We start from the raw sequence: 26,726 nt of genomic DNA, 5'->3' as shown, positions 1-26,726 counted from the left end.
GAGAGGAACTTTCAGGTGATGGTGTTCCCATGGATTGGCTATTCTTGGCCCTGTAGGGTGATAGTTGGTGATTGGAAGGACTCTTGGTGAATTTCTGCAATGTATCTTGTGGGTGGTTCATACAGCTACTACTGAGGATTGGTGAAGAAGGGAGTAAGTATATGTAGATATGGTACCAATTGTGTGGGCTCCTTTGTCCCGGATGGTGTCAAGCTGCTTGAGTTTTGGTAGACCTGCACTTATCCAGGCAAGTCGGGAATATTACAGCACACATCTGACCTATGCCTTGTAGATGGTGGACAGGCTTTGGGAGTCAGAAGGTGAGCTACTCACTGCAAGATTGCTAGCCTCGAATGTGTTGTTTTATTCACAGTACTTCTGTAGCTAATCCAGTTCAGTTTCTGATCAGTGATAAGTCTCCACAATGTTGATAGTGGGCAATTCAGTGATTGTAAGCCTGTTGAATGACTGGGAGTGATGATTAGATCCTCACTTGTTGGTGCTGGTCATTCCATAGCACTTGTGTGACATGAATATTACTTACCACTTGTCAGCCCATTTTGGTCTTCCTGCATCATTTAGGTCTTCCTGCATTTGGACATGGACTACTTCAGTATCTGAGGGGTAGTGATGGTGCTGGATATTGATCATCAACAAACATCCCCACTTTTGACTTTATGCTGGAGGCAAGGTTATTGATGAAGTAGCTGAAGTAGTTAGGCCTTGAACATGACTGTAAGGACAGCTGCAGAGATATTCTGAAACTGAGATGACTGGACTTTAACAACAGCAATCTCTTCCTTTGACTCCCAACAGTAGAGAGTTTTCCCTCTGATTACGATTGGTGATCGTTTTGCTCAGGCGCCTTGACGACACACTTGGCTAAATACAGCCTTGAGATGTCAAGGGCAGTAAGTCACACATCAGTGATTGGCTGTAAACATCTAGGATTTCCTTTTAACAAATCAAATTTGCATGTTATTTGTAGATAAAGGTTAACTTATTAGAAAAGTTGAATTATAGAAATCACAAATATTGACTGATTTGATCAATTTTATTTGTTACTGTCACATATTACAGTACAGTGAAAAGTTGTCTTATGTGCTTTGTAGGCAGATTGTTCTATACAAGCTCTATACAATAGCCACAGTGAAGGTGCAAAGAGAGATGAACAACAACATTAAAGAGGTCCATTCAAAAGTCTGATCACAGTAGGAAACTTTTATATCTTCTGCCCATTGGAGGAGGATGGAAGAGGGGTAACTGGGGGAGGAGGGGTCTTTAATTATTTTGGTTACCTTCCCAATGCAGTGGGAAGTATAGATGAAGTCAGTGGATAGGAGACTGGTTTGTGTGATGGACTGGGCTGTGTTCACAACTCTCTAGAGTTTTTTTCAGTCTTGGAAAAAGCAGTTGCCATGCCAAACTGTCATGCATCCAGATAGGATGCTTTCCATGGTGCATCAATAAAAATTTGTAAGAGTTTTTACGGCCATGCCAAATTTCCTTAGCCTCCTGAGGAAGTAGAAGCATTGCTATGCTTTCTTGACCATTGTGTCAACATGGGGAGACCAGAACAGGTGGCTGTTGTTGTTTGTCACTCCCAGGATCTTCGCTTTTGATCATCTCCACCTCAGCACTCATAATGCAGACAGGGGTGTGCCCTCCACTCTGCTTCCTGAAGTCAATGACCAGTTCCTGAGATGTCTGTGCCACCTGTGATGCACATAATTGATCCAATGAAAATTCTCAGGCATTAGATTTGAGACATTTGGGTTGTTCTAGATTGAAATCCAATTCTCTAAAAGGTTAGAGATTGTCAATTGATTATCATGGCCATTTGTGATACATTAATACGGAGCATAGAAATTACACCTTCTGCCTGAAGTTGTCAGCTTCAACATAAGTATTCCATACAATCCCTACAGTGTGGAAACAGGCCCTTCGGCCCAACAAGTCCACACCAATCCTCAGAGCATCCCAACCAGACCCATACCCCTATAACCCACCTAATCCACACATCCCTGAACACTATGGACAATTTAGCCTGCATATCTTTGGACTGTGGGAGGAAACCGGAGCACCCAGAGGAAACCCACGCAGACATGGGGAGAATGCGCAATCTCCACACGGACATTTGGAGATTGTCCAATGGGGGAATTGGGGGAGTCAAACCTGGGTCCCTGGTGCTCTGAGGCAGCAGTGCTAACCACTGAGCCACCGTGCCGCCCCAACTGTTTCTATAATATTCTCGGAATGGGGTAACCAGCTCTCCCAAACAGAATTGAAGATTGGTCTCTCAAGGAAGATTGCTCACAACCTGGAAGAGAAACACTTGGCATTTGTGGTTCAGCTGAGCTGCTTCTGCAGTTAGTATTTGCAGTTCCCATCCCACTGTCATTCCTGGCTCTTTAGTCTCAGGCGTTGCCTATCTGCTTTCTGAAAATTTCAACTCTCTCTACTGTTAACAGTAATTTTCATGCATAGAGGTTGCAACCGATTAAAGATTCGCTTGGTGTGTATTTGTTTTGTTGCTACTGTACAATTGCTAATACTGTCACATTTTAAATCACAATGTAGTCTGCAGGCATTGCAAAGACTGCAGTGCACTGCTAATTTAAAACTGCTGCCGTGGTTACACGATTTCTCTCGTGTGTTTTCTCAGATTTGTTTATTTTATAATTGCATTTTTGGTTGTAGTTGAAATAAAATGAGTTCTTTCATGAATAGTCAAAAATCGCCATCATTATTTCCTAACAATTCAGCAAATTAATGGAAATGGCTGGGCTTAGTGTCATTACTGCGGGATTCAGTACATTTGAAGAGTGGGTTAAATATGTTGATGATGACCTTTGTACAGCGAATGCCGAAACATTTGGAAGCTGCAGTAAGATCAGATGTCACATGATAAGCTGTCCAGGAATGTGGCCAACTAGAGTTTGGAACCCTGTTGGTTTGCTGTTTTTATTGATTGATTAGACGTGGATATTTGCCTGGGTTTCCCACATACTTGTGTTAACTGGGATAGGCTATTCTCCACTTTCTAATCAGATACTTAATTCACTGAATTGTACTGAGGACAGCCGTCATGAATCAAGTGGAGCACTCAAGATGTCTTACTGTGGCAGAGCATTCCTGATTCTACACCTGCATATAGCCAGCAGGAACCAGGCTTTTTCATATTTCTGATCTCTGCTGTTGGATGTGGAGCTGTCTAGTGGAATGTAGAACATTGCTGTCAATTAAAATCGGACAGAAAGCCAAATACAGATGTTGAAATGAATAAATGCCAGCAGTAGACACAAGAAAGAGCTGGATGCTGTCATGAAGGAGCACAATTGTTGTATAGATGGATGAGAAATGAAAAGCTGAATGACTTCTTTATATAATTTACCTTATGAAATATAAGTGACTTTATAGAAAGGATCCTGGTGGAATTCTTTCAGTGCAATATTTTCTACTAATCAGAAAGGCAAAAATAAGAGAAAATTGCCATGTTGTTGCTTATGACTGTCTTTCCTGATGCTGGTTGGACAACTTAAGACTTCCAGGATTTTACTGTTTGGGTTATTCCACCAGTTATGCCCCTCCAAAAGCTAATGAGCTCATTACTATTCTCTGTCTTACTTACTCTCTAGCTGTATGGTGGCTGTGTTGTATAATGCGTCAGAACGTGACCAGGTGCCATAGACTAAATATTTTTTTCAATTCAATCCAGGAAATGGGTATCACTGACAGGACCAGGATTTATTGCCCACTTCTCGTTGCCCTGGAGAAGCTGGTGGCAAGATGCCTTCTTGAAACCCTGGAATCTGTTAGGCTTAGGTGTATCCACAATCCCACAAATCAGGATAATGAGTGACTTGGAGGGGAACTTGCTGCTGGTAGTATTCCCATGTATTGGCTGCCCTTGCTTTGTTAGATCATTATAAGTTTGGAAGTTATAGGTTTGGAAGGTATTATCTAACGAGACTTGGTGAATTGACCTGCTATTCTGCTGTAAACTTCAATAGCTCAATGTGCCCATTTAGTGCAGTTTACTGCTTCTCAAGTTGACAACAACTGCTATTCATATACACCTTGAATATCTGAAGACACTTCAACAGACTGTTGTTAAACAAAATTTAACAGTGAAACACATCAGGATACATGAGGATAAGTGACCATAGGCATGGTCAAAGGCATAGGTTTTAAGGAATGTCTTAAAAGGGGAGGTAGAGATGGGCCAGTTTAGTGCTGAAATTCCACATCTTGAGGAGGCAGCTGAAGGTACAGCCTTCAATGATGGTGTGATTAAAAATTGAGGATGCACAAGAGATTGGAATTGGAAGAGGGCAGAAATTTCAGGGGGTTGTAGAGGTGAAGACAGTTATAGAGATAAGGAAGGGGAAAGATATGGTAGGAAATTGAAAATGAAGAAATCAAATTTAAAATCAAAGTGTTGCATGACCAAGAGCCATTGTAGATTAGCCAGAACAGAGGTGATGAGTGAATAAAATGTGTTGGAATTTGTGAAAGTTTTGGGTTAGCTGAAGTTTCTGAAGGGTGTTTGATATAAGACTGACAGGGAATGCACTGGAATAAGCTGTATAGACTGAAGAAACTTGTGTTTGTAGTGTGCCTTCTCAGGCCTTTGTCATGTCCCAGGTTGCTTTTCATCTTATGGATTGCATTTTGAAGAACAATTACTATTGTTATCAATCAGAGCAAAAAAAGGATCCACAATTAGCAGGTTAATCAATGAGCAGAACTTCTTGAGTTTTACTTGAGTTTTGAGGGTGTGAATATTTGTTAGAGCATTGGGAGAACTCCCTAACCTTCTCGACGTACTGTTGGATCACTTGCACACAGTTAAACTTGCATGACCTTCATTTATTCTGGCATTCCTACAGCGCTACAAAGGCTGTCACCTAAATTTATGCTAAAGTCTGTGAGAAGGCTTGAACTTATGATCCTGACTCGAGCAACAATGCCACCACCTCACCAAATATTCTTAATATCTTGTTTAGTTTGGAATCCATTTTTCTAGGATTACCCCTCTGTGAAGTGTTCTTGCACATCTTTTCTCTATTAAAGACACTATGTAATGTTATTGTCATTTTCAGATGGATTGACAGCATCTTATTGTTGAAACAATTTTCTCTTTCAGCAAAAAATGGCCCAATTTATGATGTTATCTGGAATCCAAACTCACTTGAATTTTGTGCTGTGTATGGTTTCATGCCTGCTAAAGCTACAGTCTTCAACCACAAGTGTGACCCTGTCTTTGATTTTGGCACTGGCCCTCGGAATGCGGCCTTCTACAGCCCTCAGGGACACATCCTTGTGCTGGCGGGCTTTGGAAACCTCCGAGGACAAATGGAAGTGTGGGACGTAAAAAAGTACAAGCAAATTTCTAAGCCCCAAGCTGCAGATACAACCTTCTTCTCATGGTGCCCAGATGGAGAGCACATTGTAACAGCAACCTGCTCACCAAGACTACGGGTTAGCAATGGCTACAAAATCTGGCACTACAGTGGCGCCGTCCGTCATAAAGTTGAAGTGCCATCGAACTCTGAGCTCTGGGAAGTGCAATGGCAGCCTTTTGTAGATGGGTCTTTCCCAGAAAAGCCGATCAAATATCAGACTGTTCCCAATGATGTCCCTAGTATTGATGTCAAACCTGCACAGGCTTACAGACCCCCAGCATTGAGAAACAAGCCAGTAACGAGCTCAAAATTGGTGAGTGTAGTACATTTGCTTATTTGAGTTTGGGTTCCCTTTTTAACATCTGTACAACTTTTAATAGTTTTCTTTTGCTCTTGCTATTAATTTCCCATCATCAGAAGTCTGTTCTGAATGTATATTGAAGTCAAATTAATATTTCAGAACTCAGTATAAAAATGCCCGACATTCCTATTCTATCAAAAAATTTAACAGCCTGCTATGAATTTGATAGGGAAATAAAAAATGGGAAGGTTGGATTTTAATGCATCTGAACCCTTTCATTCACTCTGGGTTAAAAGCTGTGGATTCAATCCCTCCTGAAAGATTTGATCACTGTCATTTCAGTGCGTTTATAAAATTCTTCATCACTACAGGAACAAGGATGCCTTGCTGCAATTAGACGTGACATTGGCGAGACCACACCTGGAAATTGTGTGCAGCTTGGCCTCCTTATCTGAGGAAGGATATTCTTGTTATAGAGAGAGTGCAGCGGAGGTTTATAAAATTGATTCCTGGAATGATAGGACTGATCTATGAGGAGAGATTGCGTCGGTTAGGAATGTATCTGCTGGAGTTTGGAAGAATGAGGGAGTTTCTCATAGAAACGTATAAATTTGTAACACTACTGGACAGGTTAGATGTTGGGGGAGTCCAGAGCCAGGTGTCACATTTTAAGGATAAAGGATAAACCCTATAGCACTGAGATAAGGAGCAATTTCTCCACCCACAGAATGGTGAGCCTATGGAATTCACTAATGCGGAAATTGATTGAGGCCAAAACATTGTGTTTTCAAGGAGTTAAATGTAGCCAAAGGGAGCAATGGATATTGGAGCGGGTGGCATTAGTGTATTGAGCTTGATGATCAGCCATGATCAGATTGAATGGTGGACCAGGCTTGAATGGCCTACTCCTGCTCCTATCTTCTATGTTTCTGTGTTGGTATGCAACTCCTTCACACAGTGGATCCCTACAGTCAGCAAAGCAGGGGCTATTCATATCAATATTATAACTTATTTACAGCATAAATCCCTTATATAATACTGCAACTTTGCCTTAAATAAAACTTATCAGCAGAGAGCCGTCCCTCTCGCATACTCAATTGACTACTAAGGTATCGTGGAGATCGTGATAATGCAGTAAACTTATAGTACTTCAGTTATGTAATTTTTGCGGGTTTATCGAGAGTGCCTGTTAAGACAAAGTTTGCTGTATACACATGTATGCGTCCTTTTGCGTTAGCCTTAATAAATACAGGACATTTCAACTGTATATGGAGCAACATGTTCCATGATTCCAAAGGGAGCTCTCTGAGGGACACATCTTGTGAGTGATTGCACCAGTTACTTATGTTCCTGGTGACACCTACATCACAGTTAAAACTGCAGCTTTTTTTCTGGCTTTTAGCATTCAGAAGTTTGAAATGCACATCTGGAATGCCTCCTGCATTATCAAGTACGCTGTACCCAGTGCTTGAATGATTCATTTACACTTCTTTCCCTTCATGTTTGTATTAAACTGAACTGAAGAGATGCTCTCTTTTATTACTGTGTACTGCATTATCTTTACAATGTGAGTGTTAAGATTGATGAGGGCAGAGCAGTGGATGTTGTCTATATGGACTTCAGCAAGGCATTTTACAAGGTTCCGTGTGGTAGACTGGCTAGTAAGGTTAGATCACATGGAGCCCAGGGAAAGCGAGCCATTTGGATACAAAATTGGCTTGAGGGTGGTGGTAGAGGGTTGTTTTTCTGATTGTAGGCCTGTGACCAGCAGTGTGCCTCGAAGATTGGTGCTGGTCCACTGCTTTTTATCATTCATATAAATGATTTGAATGTGAATATAAGGTGATGGTTAATAAGTTTGAAGACGACGATGTAGATGGTGAAGAAGATTATCTCAGAGTACAATAGGATCTTGTTCTGATGGGTAGACAGGCTGGAGTTTAATTTAGATAAATGACAGGTGTTGCATTTTATTAAGGCAAACCAGAACAGGATTTATATACTTAATTGTTGGGCCCTGGGGAGTGTTGCTGAACAAAGCGACCTTGGGGTGCAGGTTCATAGCTCCTTGAAGGTGGAATCCCAGGTAGACAGGGTTGTGAAGTAGTCATTTAATACACTTGCCTTTATTGGTCAGTGCATTGAGTGTAGAAGTTGGGAGGTCTTGTTGCAGCTATACAGAACATTGGTTAGGCCACTTTCAGAACATTGTATTGAGTTCTGGTCTCCTTGCTTTGGGAAAGATTTTGTTTAACTTGAAAGAGTGCACAAAAGATTTACATGGACAACAAGGGGTTGGAGGTTTTGAGCTATAGGGAGAGATTGAATAGGCTGGGGCTATTTTCGCTGGAGCATCAGAGGTTGAGGGGTGACCTTATAGAAGTTTATAAAATCATGAGGAGCACGGATAGGGTAAATAGCCAAGGCCTTATTCCTAGGGTAGGGAGTCGAAAACTAGAGGGCATACGTTTATGGTGAGAGGGGAAAGATATGAAAGGAACGTAAGGTCAACATTTTCATGCAGAGGGTAATGCCTGTATGGAGCACTCTCCAGAGGGAGTTGTGAATTATAGCATTTAAAAGGTATCTGGATGGGTACATGAACAGGAAGGCCAAATGCTGGCAGATGGGTTTAGATTAATATAAATATCCATTCAGCATGGACAGGTTGGACCAAAAGGCCTATTTCCGTGCTCTAAAAATCTATGACTGTACTGTAGCAAGCAGCTCTTAATCACAGTTAATAATATGGAAGTAATCTCTTGTGCATTGGAAACTGCCTGCAGAGCTAGATGCTTTCCTCTTAGCTTCTGGTTCTGGGATTCATATCCCAGCTCAGGCTGATGAGGATGATCATGCCAGCATTAAAGATTGTCTTGAACAGAGGTACTCAACCTACAGCACCTGGTCCATGTGCATCCAATCAACTTTGGGATCCCAACTAATTTAGGCAAGGGAACACAATCCTGTTTGTTGTTCTTATCCACTGGCTTGGCTGGTTTGCATTTGGTTGTTGTCAGGTTCTGAATATGGCTGTTTTAAGCTTGTTACCTTGTTGATGGATGAATTCTAAATTAGAATGCCCACGATCTGTTGATGTCCCAATTTGTTATGTATAGAAATTGATTTGAAAATAACTTTATAGCTGAACTGCAGAGCGCAATGAAACATACCCGTAATGACCCGTAAAACCATGGACATAATTGATTCCATTCTGATGCTGTCGTATAGACTGGTGCTAAATGTCAAATTAGCCAATTCAAGCAAAGGCTGTATTTTGCCAGGCCCCGATACATACCATTTATGCTTCATTTAACAACGGTAGCGTATGAGTCTCCCAATTTTAGTTCCTCTGAGGGAAATATCAGGCTTATGCTCATCTTGTTGAATATATCTAAGAGAATATATTATCTTGAATATATCTTCAAGTGATAAATAAGAACATTAGATTCATTCATACTTTGTTCTTCAGTGAGATCATGGCTGATATGGGTTTTGCTTCCCACTCCATACCTGTATTATTTGATTCCCTTACTAACTTTTGCCAATCTCTGTCCTGACTGCTCTCAGCAACTGAGTCCCCTGGGGGTAGAAAATTCTGAAAATTTGCACTATTTGCTGAATGAAGATATTTCTCCTCATCATAAGACAACACTTTTCACTGTGTCTTGGTACACATGACAGTAATAAATCAAATCTCCTCAGTTCTAAATGGCGAGTCCTTATTCTCAGACAGTGACTTGTTTGAGATTTTTGAGCCAGAGGAAATGTGCTTTCTACTCTGTCAAACACTGTCAATAGCTTTGATATTTCAATAAGATAATCTCTCATTCTTCAAACTCCAAAGACTTGACTCAATCCCTCCTCCCAGCAAAAATGAACAAGGAGAAACAAATTCAAAAGTTGCTGCTGTTTTTCCAAAATTTTTGTTCAAAATGTAATAAATGCATACATTTTTAAACTTGGTAAAAGTTATCTCACCTCCTGTCTTGCTGATGTTATCTTGGGCAACGGTATTATATTTGACCTAAATGCACTTGAGTAGAAATAGGAAAATAACTAAGAGTTTACCTCCTTGATTGTTATCTGGACACTGCTGTTTGGTGGTCTGTTTGTTGAAGGCAGGATCTGGTTTTTGCAATAATGCAGCCCATGACTATTTAGCGTGCTGACATTCAATATCAAAATTTCTACATGTCCACTAAAGCGAGGTGCTGGGTCCTGACTTGTATTGTACCTACCAAGATTCATCAGAAGGGGAAGAAAGGAAATTGAATGGATTTGAAATGAATTTGGTAACAAATGTTGCATAGTTTGTGTAATGTTGAGAAATGTTCTGTGCTGTGAACTTCTCATTTTGAATTCACAAATTACAATATGTAGGTTTTAAACCAAAGGCTGCTGATTGTACATTGAATATATATTTATTTATTATGTCATGTACACCTGCATCTCATGTATAACCTATTTTCTTTCCAACTAGCATGAAGAGGAGCCACCTCAGAACATGAGACCACAAACTGCAGATAAGCAACTTTCAAAAGCTGCTCTAAAAAATCAAAAGAAACGAGAGGCTAGAAAGGCAGCAAAGCAGGTATTTTCACACGCCAGTTCAATCACCACAAACATCCTTGTCATGTCTGTTGCTTCTCAAACCTTTCAGCATCATTTCTCCGTGTGGTTGCTGTTAAATAAACCGATAAGACCTTGGCTTTAGAAAAGCATATGAGAGAGCAAGCTGAGATTCTTGATATTAATGACCTTCCTTCCCTGCCTCCCCACCTGCAGGAGAGCAAGTCAGATGGCACACATGAAACGCCATCTGACCAAGAACCTAGAGCTGTACAATGTTCTGAGGGCCACGGTGACCCAGAAGTTGATAAGAAAATTAAGAACATCAAAAAGGTAAGCTGTTGGGAAGATGTGTGGGACTAGCTGAGGAGAAGACGAACAGCAACACAAGTCAGTGTGTATATGTTGATGTTTATATTTTGGTTAATGAATTAAAATTATATTTTCCTATTTTAATAGTAAAACCATGTTTTTCACTTCATTTATCACAGCAATGGGTTTGATCGCATCTCAAAACCTTTGACTGCTTACCACTTAACAAAGTATTTCTTTGTTGCAGAAACTTAAAGCAATTGAACAACTAAAAGAGCAAGAAGCATCCGGCAAACAACTAGAAAAAAACCAGGTATTAAAAAAGTTAACACTTTCTATCTCAGGTTTTACATGCAGCTGGCAGATAGCCAAGTACCAAACAATTGTCTGTTTGCTCTGTGCCCTCCAAGTTTCTGTTCATTGCCCCAGCAGTGTCTGAAGGGTTTAGTATGCTGAAGCGAAACACAGAAATCAAACAGTAGATCTATCAGTAACTGATGAGAGAAATCATAGGTTGGAGTTTGCTTTGCCTCTTCCTTAGACAGACCTTAAGATGGAGGATGACTTGCTTTCACTCTGGTTTGAAGGGTTCTGAAATGTATTATGGTCAAGACTTGAGGAGTACATTGACTGTCTCTAGTCCTTCTCCTATACGCGTCACAACATAATTTAATGGTCATTCGTACACCTCCTTTATGTCAGATCTACAATAATAATATCCACCAACCAGTAATTATCAAATTGAGTATTATTGAACACACTTTGTCAAAACATTACATCTTGTACTAAATAGGATAAATCACAAAAATAAAGGAGAAAGAACATACAGCGCATGGGAGGAGAATGCTGGTTGTTCGGTATGTGGACTCTTGTTGGGTCGAAACATTGTCTTGAAGCATGCACAAGTTACTGATGATTGACAGTTAACAGCCAGGCTTTGATTCAAGGCAGTAGTGATATGAGTAGTACTCACCACTAAGAGGATGCTGCCAAAAAGACATTTTGTGTATCATACAAATTAATAATGTGACATAAGAATTTCAGTGCCATTGCAATGCCAGGGTGTAGGCCATATGTCATAAAGATGGGTAACTTGTATCAAACCACATACTCATAACAAGCAGCAAACAGCATTAACAGCATCTCGCTTTGACTGTTGTCAACTAGTACTGACCGCACTCAACCAGACTGCGCTTGCAGAATTTACAACATTAAACGTGATTGCACACTTGGACAACATTTACAGGATAATCCTGAGTGTGAGAAGTGACAATCAATTTAGCATTGACATTCCGGCTTGCATGTACTGAAAGCTGCTTATGTTATTGCACTGGCCCTTGTTCTTTACAGACAGAAAGAACAATTAGATGCCCTCAGCCTGTTTCAACTCAACAACAGTCATTCACTGATTTATTTTTCAGAGCAATGCTTTGATCCATCAGCATTAACCTCACTTGTCTAGCAGTTAAAAATGTTAATTAAAATTTAAATTGGAAACTTCAGGCAACAGGATCTCCATCAGAAATCCAAATTGAATGAAGAACTGGTTAACTTCTCATCCACTAATTTAGAAGGTGATTGTTCACATGTGTATGGTCTCTAGGAATCTAGTAGCAGAATAGTAAGAATATATAGGTGTCCCGCTTATGTTTTTATTAAAAATGGTCCACTAAATAGATGATGAAAGACTGGTGTGGGAATTCGAGGTACCAGATTAATTGTGTGAGATAACATGGTGTGAAGCTGGATAAGCACAGCAGACCAAGCAGCATCAGAGGAGCAGGAAAGTTGATGTTTTGGGTTGAGACCCTTCTTCAGAAATTTCTGAAGAAGGGTCTCGACCTGAAACGTCAACTTTCCTGCTCCTCTGATGCTGTTTGGCCAGCTGTGTTCAATCAGCTTTACGCCGTGTTATCTCAGATTCTCTCGCATTGGCAGCTCCTACTATCTCTAGATTAATTGTGTGTTATGGCTTTCCCACCATCTGACACATATGGCATGTTTTCCAAAACAACACCATGTTCTTGTGAAGATCTGACCAGAGTAAATATCTACCTATATGTCCTTGGGGCTTCCTGATTCCCATTTCCTGCCCTAGCAACTTCCTCAGCTATCCTTAACATTTCTTGACAATATTTGGGGTGGTACCACTAGCTGGTGAACTTCCATCCCACTTGTGGTGCACTTGTCTGGTGGGTGGGGGTCTCCACTTACTCATCAGAATCTCATTTTTATTACATAGCATTCCAGCATGCCTACTTCAGCTTAAGCTAATGCCAATTGGGCAACTCAACTCTGCACCGGTTTGTTTTGGAGGAGACTTACTGAACATTTCCCTCAGATTATCCATAACTCCAAAGAAATTTTCAGATAGCCAAATTATGTCTTTGGTGCTGAAACGTCAACTTTCCTGCTCCTCTGATGCTGTTTGGCCTGCTGTGTTCATTCAGCTTCACGCCGTGTTATCTCAGATTCTCCTGCATTGGCAGCTCCTACTATCTTCAGTTATGGTTTTTGTTGAGTCATCATTCAGGTTACAATGCATGAAGGAAATATCTCTGGAACCTCTTCCTGTAATTGGTCTTTCTGCTTGACCTTATGTGACCTTTCCATAATATGGGACAAAGCACTATTTTTGCTCCAGCCAAATTGCTCCCCAGGAGTAGGTTCACTATTTCTTCAGATAAACAATGGATAACCCTTATAATTAGTTTTCCAGATAATAAATCACACTCTAGGTGCATCCTCTCCAAAGGTACAGGGATGTACTCTCCACTGTTACCATTCACTGAAATCTTGGCATTCATGTGACACTGCCTGTGGGAAAGTCATGCCTTTCCCCAGCAAGTGTTTGGTTGTCTTTTGCATCCACGAATATGATATTTTTTTCTCTGAAGAATGGTCCAGGCCCGAAATGTCAGCTTTCCTGCTTCTATGACGCTGTTCGGCCTGCTGTATTCATCCAGCTCTACACCTTGTTATCCATGAGTATGAGTATAGGTTTACTTGCCTATTTTGAGAAATAAGGATTTCCTCTTCCCCTTTAAAGAATTCCCTGGAACTCTCAGTATACTCTCAGCAGTGTTAATACTTGATTCCACGGAGCAACAACTGTTTCTGTTTACTGTCTTTCTCTGCATTGATCTTGTGTGCCCAAAAAGCTGGAAAATAGGACTAGATCAATTTAGGATATCGGACCAGCATGGGCGAGTTGGACCAAAGGATCTGTTTCCGTGCTTTGCATCTCTGTGACTCTAAGTCCTATGCTTTTCCCTATATTTGCAGCAGTCTGCACGATAGTGTCACACTACATGACATCGGAAATCTTCTATCCTTCTTGGGTTTGTGGGGGTAATGGGTAAGGGATTTGGATTTGTGGATCAGCTCATAATTGTCAGTCACCGCAGCTATTGCTATCTTCTGATTTTCTGTCTGAGATCTTATTAATGGAGACAGAGACTTGTTTCCCAGGCTTCATTTTCACAACATGGTTGAGACGAACTTGTTCTAGGGAGATTAAAGATCAAATCTGGGATTTTTCTGGTCTTTGGTTTCAACTCCAAGCCAAGTAATTGCCCAATTAAGCTGCTGGAGGGAACCAAATTCAACTTTTCTTGATTCAAACTATTCTGCTGACCTGGTTATATTGGCACCATTGCTATGAATTGATTTATTTGACTACACACCTCTATTTACAGCTGGAGAAAATACTGAAAGAAGATGCTCTTCTGAAGGAGCTGGAAGACCTGGAACTGGGCCTGTAAATATACCCAAGAAGTTCAAGATACCTGCTTTCACTTGTCATTGGAAAATTATTTTCATTGTGAATTTGTGATTAAAATCCAAATATTGTACTATGCAATGTAAAAGATTTAGACAGTGTTAAAATAAATGAGGATAACAGAATATTTTAAAAATTGTTTATTGTGAGTAAAATATACTATTTTGGTCAAAAATTCGCATTTCAGTTCAAGATTTCAATGCAAATTTAGCACCTCTGATCTATTGAACAGCCAATAAAATAGCATTCACTGTATCCATTGTTGAAGTGTAGATGAACGAGGCAGCCAATTTGTGCCCCACGAAGTCACTTTGTGTGTGTGTGTCTGTGTGTGTGGAGGGCGGGGGCCAGGACAGCAATTATAATGTGCAAGGTAGAATTTCAAATTCAGTTTGAGGGAGTGAAGTCAGTGCTCAAACCAATGTTTTCAACATAAGTAAAGGTCTTTACAGAGGCATTAGGAAAGACTTGTCTAAAGCCAGGCCTGACAAAATAGACTAAGGGGAAGATCAGTAAATGAGCTGTGGCAGATATGTAAACAGATATTTCATTGTGCTCAGCAAAAATTTATTCCAATCAAAGAAAGGGACTGGATGAGAGCGATGAACTACTTGTAGTGAACAAAAAGTCAAGGAGAGTGTCCAAACAAAAACAAAAAGCATATAAATTTGCAAAAACTGGTGCTGGGCCAGAAAATGAGGGATTTTTTTCAGGAACCAGCAGCATATGGCTCTAAGTTAACAAAAGGGACAAAACTGACTTGGCACAAATATAAAAACAAAAAACAAGAACTTCTACAGGTATATAAAAAGAAAGAGGAGCTAAAGTGAAAATTGGACTCTTGGTAGATAACACAGAAATGGCAGATAAGTTAAACCAAAATTATATATCGGTCTTCATGGTGGAGGACAGTGTAAAAACTCAGAGACAGCAGAGAAGCAAGGTGCTAATTGGAGGACTGGTCTTGTGTCAGTCTCTGTCATGTGGGACAAAGTATTTGACAAACTAATGGGACTGAAGACAAACAAGTTGCCAGGACCTGATAGCTTGCACCCGATGGAACCGTTTCGTGGAGCATCTGTGTAATTGTACACAATAATTGACAACACCTTCCAGTTGCTAACCATTTTAACTCCCACTCCCACTCCCACGAGGACATGTCCATCCTGGGCCACCTCCACTGCCACAATGATGCCACACGCAAACTGGAGGAGCAACACCTCATATTCTGCCGCAGGGGCCTACAGCCCAATGGCTTGAACACCGAATGCATCAGTTCTAAAATGTCCCCACCCCGGCCTCATCCCATGTCCAACTCTCCCTTTTATTCCCGTCTCCTTGATCTGACACAACCTGTCCATCTTCTTACCCACCTATCTGCCCCACCCTTCTCACTGACCCATCCACCTATCACCATCCCATCTTCCATCCTCCCTCTCACCTGCTTGACCTGACACAACCCATCCATCATTTTCCCCACCTATCCGCTCCATCCTTCCCACTGACCAATCCCTATTACCCCCCCACCTGCATCCACCTATCACCATCCCACCTCCCCTCCCCCTCTCACCTCTTTGACCTGACACAACCCATCCATCACTTGCCCCACATATCTGCTCCACCCTTCCCACCGGCCAATCTCCATTACCTCGTACCTGCATCCACCCCAACTACATTTCCCCAGCCCCACCCATCCTCTCTCCCTCCTCCTTGACCTGACAACCTATCTCCCACCTATCCGCTCCACCCTCCCCACTGACCAATCCCCTACCTGTATTCACCTATCACCATCCCACCTGCCTTACCCCAGCCCCACCCCACCTCCCTCTATTTATTTCCCAGCTCCCTTCCCCCTCCCTAGTTCTGAAGAAGGGTCCAGATCCAAAACATCAGCTTTCCTGCTCCTCTGATGCTGCCTGGCCTGCTGTGTTCATCCAGCTCCACGCCTTGTTATTTCTACATTCATTAGCCTGTCGTGAATACTCATGAACACACCATACCACCAGAATTTTGTTGGTGGGCCCAAACTTGAAAGCCTGGAAAAGGAAACAACTGTGTTCGCAGCCCATCTATAGATGAAACATGCACCTGTTGGAGTAAAGTTTATTTTTTGTCCAAGCTTGACTGAGTGTAAATGTCTTCAGTTCTTGTCTCCTTCATCACCACGTGTTGCACAAATGTTTACAGTGTGAAAGGCGAAGCCCATTTAGGCTGATCAACTCATGAGAAGTTTTGTTTGTATGCAGTATGGCTTGTTGTTGTTAAACAATCACATTGATTGGTGTGATGTCTGACCAATCAAGGCAACCACTGGAAAACTGTAGCAAATTTGACTGGTGCAGAAAATTGAGGCTGGATTCAAAAGTAAATTTTATTCGAAAGAGCATCTTTTGTAGCTGTGTCCTTTTCCCATGCAAATGCACATTGAAAAGCTATTAGATGTGTATATTCCCCTAGTTGTGATGAGAAACCAGGTGGTATGTTATTGCTGAGGGTGGCCACTTGTTTTATGTTTTACATGTGACTGTGTGTGGTATCGCTGTAGTGCTAGTATTGCTACATTGTTGAAATGAAGTGGCAGACATCGATTGCACATTGACACACAGCCTCCTATATTGACAGTCCTCTGCCACTTTACAATGGTAGCTGTTACTCAGCAGTATGGAGTTAGGACTATGATTGATGTGATGAGTAGAGTGGAATGAAGGTCAAGTGAATGTACTGCTGGAAATTTGGTTCAACAAGGAATGTGGTGTAAAGGCTTGAATTCAGGTTTATTGTAATAAGTAAACTCTTCTAAACTAGAGGTGAGTGGGAGAAGATAAAAGGCATGGAATGAGAGACAACCTACCTTGACACCACTGGCTGAGTGATGTCATGAACTGCAGCGTGATCTGATTGGAGGGCAAGAAGGTGATTGGTGAATGGGACTGGAGTGTATTTCTAGTCTTAAAGTATGGTCTTTAGTTTGTACTTGTCTACGGTACCTCCTGATTTTTGAAAAATAGCTGGCTAAGTGTATGATTGATACCAATGTAGTTTTTAAAATATAAAAATGGAATATCATATACAATAAGTTGTAAAGACCAGGGAATCTAGAATAATTAATTAATTAAATCAATATAATGATGGCAGGATGGGTGGTGGGTTGATGATTCAACGTGTGGAAGGTGCTTGAGAGCAATGTGATCTACAGTGAACACATCTGTAGTAAGTGGGTGCAACTCAAGGACATAGAGTCCTCAAATAGATGTTGACTACATCAGAGAAAGTTACCTTGACACTATGCTTCAGAGGGTGGTCACAGAGAGTGGGTAATTGACAATTGTTCTGTAATTGGGGGCAGGAGAGTGTGACTATAGTTGAGGCATGTATGGAGGGTCAGGATGTCGCGAACGAGGAGCTGTGACCCCTGAAATTGCCCAAAGGTTATGAGTTTCTTACAAGCAGCACAGACAAGAGTGGGAAGTGTAGAGATGATGCGCAGACTGATCACAGCATCTTGGTTCAGGGAGCCACTCAAGTGAAGGGAGGAAATAGGAGTGTAGTTGTGTATTGGGGACAGTATCATGAGACGTATAGATATTGTTTGCAGTCATGTGTCTGAGCCCTGAAGGCTGTGCTGCCTACTGAGTACCAGGGTTAAGGAAATCTCTTTGGCACTGGAGAAGAACTTGTAGTGGGAGGGAAAGAATTCAGTTGTCATTGTCCACATTGGTACCAACAATACTGATAGGACTGGAAAGGTTCTGATGAAAGATTTTAATTAGTTAGGAGCTAAATTACAAAGCAGAGCTTCCATTCCACTCTGGTCTCCCTGTGAGAGGGTTCCGAAAAGATTTATAAGGATGTGGCCAGGGTCAGAAGGCTTGAGCTATAGGGAGAGGCTGAATAGGCTGGGGCTATTTTCCCTGGAGCGTCAGAGGCTGAGGAGTGACCTTATAGGGTCATGGATTGAGTGAATAATCAAGGTCTCCTCCCCACAGTAGGGGAGTCCAAAACTAGAGGGCATAGGTTTAAGGTCAGCATAGGAAGATTTAAAAGGGACATAAGGGGCAACGTGTTCATGCAGAAGGTGGTGCACATATGCAATGAACTGTCAGAGCAAGTGGTGAAGGTTGGTATAAATACAGCCTTTAAAAGGCACTTAGATGGGTAAATGAATAGGAAGGATTTAGAGGAATATGGGCTAAATGCTGGAAAATGGGACAAGATTAAGTTAGAATATCTGGTCAGCGTGGACAAGTTGAACTGAAGGTTCTGTTTCCCTGCTCTATATCTCTTTAACTCTTGATTACTGACTCAATCATTGGCAAACTGGCACAACGTAAGTAAAGCCAAAGTAAATGTGTGGCTGAAAGATTGGTGTGGATTGAATGGATTTAAATTTGAGAGGCACTGGCAATGGTACTGAGCTCAAAAGAAGTTGGTCTGGGGAGTTACAGGCTACCACTTGAATTGTGCTGGGATCAGTGTCTAGCAAATTGAGTGACTAAGGCTACAGACGGGGCTTTGAAGAAATTAGTGTGTGGAGCGTTTGGGAGATGAGGAAATGTAGGCCAAAGAAGAGAAACATATCAGCTGTGATCGAATCGACTTGATGAGCTGAATGGTTTAATTCTGCTCCCATATCTTATGGTCTTATAGAATATGGCATAATTATAGAGCAGCTATTTGGATAACGATACCCAGAGTGGGTCAGGAAGGACAGAGTATACAAATGTTGAAAAACAGCAGTAAATGGGATTAAAGAAGGAAAAATGGTTTTAAAAAAAGGGCAAAATTAATGGCTCTATTTGAATGTGAATGGTACTTGGAAGAAAACAAATGGCTGAAATATAGGTTAATGTTTAGGATCTTACAGCTGCTACGAAAGCTAGTTTGCAAGGAGATCAAAGCTGGGAATTAAGTATTCAGGAGTTTGTGACTTTTTGAAAAGAAAGCTGGAACGAAAGAGTATTGAGGTAGCATTGTTGGTTCGGGATGGAATAAGTATGATCGGAATTAGAAACCAAAAGAACTGCGGATGCTGTAAATCAGGAACAAAAACAAAGTTGCTGGAAGAGCTCAGCAGGTCTGGCAGCATCTGTGAAGGAGAAAACAGAGTTAACGTTTCCGGTCTGGGACCCTTCCTCAGAACTGGATCAGAATTAAATGGTGAAAGTCAGGTACGACAAGGGGAAGAAGACACTGGTAGGAGTCGTCTATAGGCCCCTTAACAGAAGCTATATGGTAGAACAGAGATTAAATCGGGAGATGATGAGGGCATATAAAAAGTATTGTACGTTACTTGAGTGACTTTAATTATTACGTGGAGTGGCAAAGTCATCTCTAATAAGAGTCAATCTAACCACCACCTGTCGACATTCAATGCTGTTACCATCTGCAAGTCAGGAGTGTGAGTGACCTATCCCAGGCCCCAAGATGACTTTCCACATCAAGCAGAAGTTCACCTGCACAACTGCCAATGTGGTATACTTTATCTGCTGTGGCTTCCTCGACACTGGGGAAACCAAGCGGAAGCTTGGGGACTGCTTTGCAGAACACCTAAGCTCGGTTCGCAATAAACAACTGCACCTCCCAGTCGCAAACCATTTCCACTCCCCCTCCCATTCCTCAGATAACATGTCCATCATGGGGCTCCTGCAGTGCCACAATGATGCCACCCAAAGGTGGCAGGAACAGCAACTCATATTCCACTTGGGAACCCTGCAGCCCAATGGTATCAATGTGGAACTCACAAGCTTCAAAATCTCCCCTTCCCCCACCGCATCCCAAAACCAGCCCAGCTCATCCCCGCCTCCCTAACCTGTTCTTCCTGTCACCTATCCCCTCCTCCCACCTCAAGCCACACCTCCATTTCCTTCCTACTAACCTCATCCTGCCCCCTTGACCTGTCTGTCCTCACCAGACTGACGTATCCCCTCCCTACCTCCCCACCTACACTCACCTCTACAGGCTCCATCCCCACCCCTTTAACTTGTCTGTCTCCTCTTCACCTATCTTCTCCTCTATCTATCTTCGACCTGCCTCCCCCTTTCTCCCTATTTATTTCAGAACCCTCTCCCCATCCCGTTTTTCTGATGATGCCTAAGACGCTGCTTGGCCTGCTGTGTTCATCAGCACCACACTTTGTTATCTCGGATTCTCCAGCGTCTGCAGTTCCCATTATTTCTGTGAGTGAATAGTCCCCACTTGTCCAGATGGGTGCAGCTCCAACATCTTTAAAGAAGCTGGATACCATCTAGGACAAAGCAGCCTGCTTGATTGGCACCAAATCTGCTCCCTCCACCACCGACACACCGTAGCAGGAACACCACCACAAGTTCCCCTCCAAGTCACTCAATATCCTGACTTGGTAATATAATATATTGCCATTCCTTCAATGTTGCTGAATCAAAATCCTGGAATTCCATCCCTAAGAGCATTGTGGGTCAAAGTACAGTGGACTATGGACTGCAGTGGTTCAAAAGGGCAGCTCACTATCACCTTCTCAAGGGCAAATAGGGATGGGCAAAAAGTTCTGGCCTGCCAGCAATGCTGGGGTCTGGAGTCAAGACCTCAGTTTTGATACAAAGTCATTACTTAATTTATATTAGTCACTTTGAATGCTGTACACCGGAAATAGAAATGATTCCCAAGAATGGTTCCAAGGATGAGTGATTTCAGGTGCATGGATAAAAATGCATTCTTCTGACATTGCCGAAGATGAGAGGAGATCTGACAAAGAGAGGACAATGGGCAAAGTCAATGGGGAGATGCTATTACAATGCATTAAGTGTCAAGAACCATAGGGGAATGGTTCTGGTATTTGTAAAAACAGCCAGAGGTAGCAGGCAGAAAAGACTTTTTTAACACAGAGAGTAGTTATCATCTCGAATGCACTGCCTCAGAATATGATGGAGGCAGATATATTTATGTCTTTTGAAAGGACATGTGCAACTGGGAGAGGAAAAAAACCTACAGAGCTATGAGGAAAGGCCAGGAGTGAGATTTGCCCTTGCGGAGTGTTGCATGGGTACAGTGAACTAAACAACCTCGTGCTGTAGCTGTTCATTGATTTAAGATCAAACACTTGCTTGTTATAAACACTGCAGTTTGTTTTTATGAAGGGTTCAATAAAGTGTAAATCTGTCACATCTGCATTATTTGTGACTTCTATCTGTGTTTGACTGTGAATTCATCTCCGAGACCAAATGATCTTTTGGGATCAAATTGTCATTCTAAATGTCTCAGGCTTTACCTTCGTGCTTAATTATATCCCATGATCTCTTTGATCAGATGATGATCTGTAAATGTTCCTTCAGACCCATGATTCCTATTGGAGCGACATAAAATCAGAACTGCTGACCCTAAAAGTATCTTTAGAGCACTTCCCATAACTTTGGACGCAGTAGTATAGGGGTTTTGTCCCAGACTATTCATCCGGACACCCAGGTCTGGGGATAACGAGGTGTAGAGCTGGATGAACACAGCAGGCCAAGCAGCATCAAAGGAGCAGGAAGGCTGACGTTTCGGGCCGAGACCCTTTTTCAGGTCTGGGGACGTGTTCATGTCCTGCCACAGTAGATAGTGCCACTTCAATGCACCACATAACAAAATAAAACAAACAACTGTGGATACTAGAGATCTGAAATAAAAAACTTAAATTGTTGGTGAAACTCAGCAGCTCTTTCCTCCCACAGTCCAAAGATGTGCAGGTTAGGTGGATTGGCCATGCTAAATTGCCCATAGTGTTCAGGGAGGTGTAGATTAGGTGGGTTATAGGGGGATGGGTCTGGGTGGGATGCTCTGAGGTTCAGTGTGGCCTGTTTCCACACTGTAGGCATCCAATGATTCTATGATTTCATTTTAATCACTTCTGACAGAGCAGCACCTTTGATGTTTTCTGCTCATTTCCTGCTGTGGGACTTGAATTTAGCAGCTTTGTAAGAATTTTAACTTTTACTTGTTATGTGTACTGGAATAATTCCTTTTAAATTCATTCATAGGATGTAGTGCATTGCTGTCTGGGCCAGCATTTATTGCATGTTGCATAGCCCACATGTTATCACATAAATAAAAACCAAAAGAACTGCGGATGCTGTAAATCAGGAACAAAAACAAAGTTGCTGGCAAGGCTCAGCAGGTCTGGCAGCATCTGTGGAGGAGAAATCGGAGTTAATGTTTCGGGTCCAGTGACCCTTCCTCAGAACTGATGGTGGCCGGGAAAACGTCAGTTTATATGCAGAAAATAGGGAAGTGAGTGGAGTAGGGAGTAAATGATAGGATAGAGCCCAAAGAAAAGGAAAGACAGTTGGACAGATAAAGGAGTTGCTAATGATCAGGCTGGGAGGGTGAATAGTTGTTAATGGGGACTGTTAGTGACTAACAACAGAGGGTGTGTAGTGGCAGGCTACAAGGTAACAAGGCCTGGTGTGTGGGGTGAGGGGCTGGGACATGGGGGAGTTTAGGCCCTAAAATGATTGAACTCAATATTGCATCCAGAGGGCTATAGGGTCCCCAAGCGGAAAATGAGGTGTTGTTCCTCCAGCTTGCGCTGGGCTTCACTGGAACACTGTGTCAAGCCAGAGACAGAGATGTTGGCCAGGGAGCAAGGTGGTGCATTGAAGTGGCAGGCAACAAGTAGTTCAGGGTCTTTTTTACGAGCAGAGCGCAGATGTTCTGCGAAGCGGTCACCAAGTCTTCGCTTCGTTTCCCCAATGTAGAGGAGATCACGTTGTGAGCAGCATAGCAGTACACTAGATTCTCGGAAGTGCGAGTGAAGTGTTGCTTCACATAGCCTGCTATTACATAGCACCTATTGTTAGCCACTAACAGTGTCCATATTCACCCTCCTAGCCAGATGTTACCCATTCCTTTGTCTATTTAACTGTTCTTCTTGCTGTCTGGGCTCTATCCCCACTTGGAAATTATTCCTTACCCCCTCCCCCCAACTCTATCTTATGCATATGAACCTACATTTTCCAAGCTACCATCAGTTCTGAGGAAGGGTAACTCGACCCGAAACGTTTGATTTCTGCGCACAGATGCTGCTGAGCTTTTCCAGCGATTTCTATTTTTGTTTCTGACTTGCAGCATCCACAGTTCTTTTGGTTTTTATTTATTACACGTCTTTTGTGGCCTTTGAGAAGATGGTGAAGACCTGTCTTCTTGCTTTGCTCCAGTCTATTTGCTGTAGGTAGATCTGTAATGCCATTAGCAAGTTCTAGTATCCACGTGTATATTATACAGTATATATATGCGTGTGCAAGCATACATTATACATATATACATACATATACCCACACACGCGCACACACATGTATGTACACATATATATGTGGCACAGTAGTAACATCAGAAAGTGCTGGAGAAACTTAGTGGATGTGATAGCGTCCATGGAGAGAAAAACAAAGTTGAAGTTTCAAATAGAGCGTGACTGTTTCCCTCTCCAGATACTGCCTGGCAAGCTGAGTTGCACCTGTCAGGAACAACCACCAAAATATTCTAATCCCATTTTCCAGTATCGTCTACGCCTTGGCTTTGCATGTGCACATCTAAATACCACCTAAATGTTATGAGGGTTTCTGCCTCTCCCACCCTCACAGGAAGTGAGTTCCAGACTCCCGTCAGCCTCTAGAACATAGAACATGGAAAAGTACAGCACAGTACAGGCCCTTCGGCCCACGATGTTGTGCTGTGGAATAATCATAATCCAAAAATAAAATAACCTAAACTACATTCCATTCAATTCACTGCTGTCCATGTGCATGAGCAGCAGTCGCTTAAATGTCACAAATGACTCCGCTTCCACGACTACCACTGGCAAACTATTCCATGCGCTTACAACTCTCTGGGTGAAGAACCTCCCTCTGACATCTCCTCTATACCTTCTTCCTAACACCTTAAAACTATGACCCCTCGTGGCAGTCAATCCTGCCCTGGGGAAAAGTCTCTGGCTATCGACTCTACCCATGCCTCTCATTACCTTGTACACCTCGATCAGGTCACCTCTCGATCAGGTCACCTCTCTTCCTCCTTCTCTCCAGAGAGAAAAGTCCGAGCTCCGACAACCTTTCCTCGTAAGACAAGCCGTCCAGTCCAGGCAGCATCCTGGTAAACCTCCTTTGCACCCTCTCCAAAGCCTCCACATCTTTCCTATAATAGGGCGACCAGAACTGGACACAATATTCCAAGTGTGGTCTCACCAGGGTTTTGTAGAGCTGCAGCAAAACCTCGCGGCTCTTAAACTCGATTACCCTGTTAATGAAAGCCAAAACACCATATGCTTTCTTAACAACCTTATCCACTTGGGTGGCAACTTTGAGGGAGCTATGCACTTGAACACCAAGATCCTGCTGTTCCTCCACACTGCCGAGAATCCTGCCTTTAATCCTATACTCAGCATTTAAGTTCGACCTTGCAAAATGCTTTACAGTTATCCAGGTTGAATCTGCCATTTCTCAGCCCAGCTCTGCACACTGTCAATGTCTCGCTGAAGCCTGCAATAGCCCTCGATACTATCAACGGCACCTCCAACCTTTGTGTCATCAGCAAACATACTAACCCACCCCTCAACCTCCTCATCCAAGTCATTTATAAAAACTACAAAGAGCAGAGGCCCAAGAACAGAGCCCTGCGGGACACCACTCAGCACTGACCTCCAGGCAGAATACTTACCATCTACAACCACTCTCTGCCTCCTGTCAGCCAACCAACTCTGAATCCAGACAGCCAAATCACCCTGTATCCCATACCTCCTGACTTTATGAATGAGCCTGCCATGGGGAACCTTTTCAAAACCTCTAATTAAAATATTTTCCTCATGTGCCCTCTAAACCTCCAGTCCCTACTTTAAATCTATGCTAATAATCCATCTATGAAGCTTTATTTGTTCTCTGACAACAAAAAGTTATCACTTTATTTATGGCTATACAATCTTTTTTTTCATCCCAAACCATTTATTCATTTTTTAAAAATTTCATCGATGTATTTTATTCATCAATAAATGAATATAAAAATATACAAAACAGTTTTGAATGGGCATTCCAGAAAATACGTAGATCATGAGGGACACAGACAAGATGAATAGTGAAGGTCTTTTCCCTAGGGTAGGGGACTTCAAAACTAGAGGGCACGTTTTTAAGGTGAGAGGAGAAAGATTGAAAAAGGAACTGAGGGGCAACTTTTTTTACACAGAGGGTGGTCTGTGTGTGGAATGAACTGCCAGGGGAAGTGGTAGATGCAGGCACATTTATAACATTTAAAAGACATTTGAACAGGTACATGAATAGGAAAGGTTTAGAGGGATATGGGCCAAACATGGGTAAGTGGCACTAGTTTAGTTTAGGAAAATTGGTCAGCATGGATGGGTTGTACCACAGAGTCTGTTTCTGTGCTCTATGACTATGACTGTGACAAATTTTGTCATTTCTCAATAGAGCTTCAATTCAGCTGCGTTTTTAAACATGAAAATATATTTATATTCCAATTAAAGTAACAAGGGGAGCTCAAATTTAACAGATTGTGGTTATATCATGACAGAAAGGTGTTAGATGGTAGCTCTTCCCCATTTGTGCACTTGCCAGTTGGTCAGATACATAGGACTTGAGGATAGAACAAAGAACTGTGGATGATGGAGATCTGAAACAAAAATAGAAACTGCTGGAGATTTGGCAGGCGGTGCACGTATGGAATGAACAGCCAGAAGAATTGGTGAGGCGGGTTCAATTACAACAATTGAAAGGCATCTGGATGGGTACATGAACAGGAAGAGTTTAGTGGGATATGGGCCAAATCCTGGCAAATGGGACTGTATTAATTTAGGATGTCTGATCAATGTGGACGAGTCTGTTTCCATGCTGTAGAACAATGACTCTGTCTGTGGGGAGAAAATCAGACTTAATGTGTCCAATCCAGTGACTCTTCTTCAGAACTGATAGCATCTGGGAAAAAGTGTTATTTATCTTGATGACAATGGCGTTCTGTGTTCCCATGCCAACATTTTAGGCTTGAGCTTGCTGTAATGGTCCCGGGAGGCTCAACACAAGCTGGAGGAACAGCATCTCATTTTCTGCATGGGGACCTTGCAGTGTTAGACCAGAAGACCACAAGAAATAGGAACAAGACTAGGTGTTCAGCTGTTCAAACTTGCACTGTCATTCCTCATATCTACTGTGTTTTCCCTGCAACTCTTTATTTAACTACTGTTCAAGAATCTATCTATCTCAGATTTAAATATGCAGAAGGACTCTGCCCCTACAGCTCTCTGTGGTAATGACTTCCAAAGGCTCATAACCCTCGGAGAGAAGAAATTTCTCCTCATCTCAGTTTAAATTGTAGCCCCTTTATTCTGAGACTATGCCTTCTG

At 42.1% G+C, this 26,726-nt stretch overlaps 1 protein-coding gene across 2 annotated transcripts in view; it reads left to right on the top strand.

Moving 5' to 3' along the window:
* The window catches only part of eif2a (eukaryotic translation initiation factor 2A), a 67,686-nt gene extending 46,175 nt beyond the window's left edge, over window positions 1-21,511 (top strand). For both annotated transcript variants that reach the window (XM_048541796.2, XM_048541794.2), the window contains exons 10-14: window positions 5,150-5,721; window positions 10,193-10,303; window positions 10,498-10,614; window positions 10,841-10,906; window positions 14,292-21,511. In XM_048541796.2, coding sequence (XP_048397753.1) covers window positions 5,150-5,721; window positions 10,193-10,303; window positions 10,498-10,614; window positions 10,841-10,906; window positions 14,292-14,357 — 932 coding nt within the window. In that variant the 3' untranslated portion in view covers window positions 14,358-21,511. The remainder of the gene's footprint in view (window positions 1-5,149; window positions 5,722-10,192; window positions 10,304-10,497; window positions 10,615-10,840; window positions 10,907-14,291) is intronic.
* Window positions 21,512-26,726: the final 5,215 nt, after the last annotated feature.

The sequence above is a fragment of the Stegostoma tigrinum genome, chromosome 14 (genome assembly GCF_030684315.1).
Source record: "Stegostoma tigrinum isolate sSteTig4 chromosome 14, sSteTig4.hap1, whole genome shotgun sequence".
Classification (NCBI taxonomy): Eukaryota; Metazoa; Chordata; class Chondrichthyes; order Orectolobiformes; family Stegostomatidae; genus Stegostoma; species Stegostoma tigrinum.
Note: the sequence above shows the minus strand (reverse complement) of the source record. Positions and strands in the feature narration are given on the sequence as shown.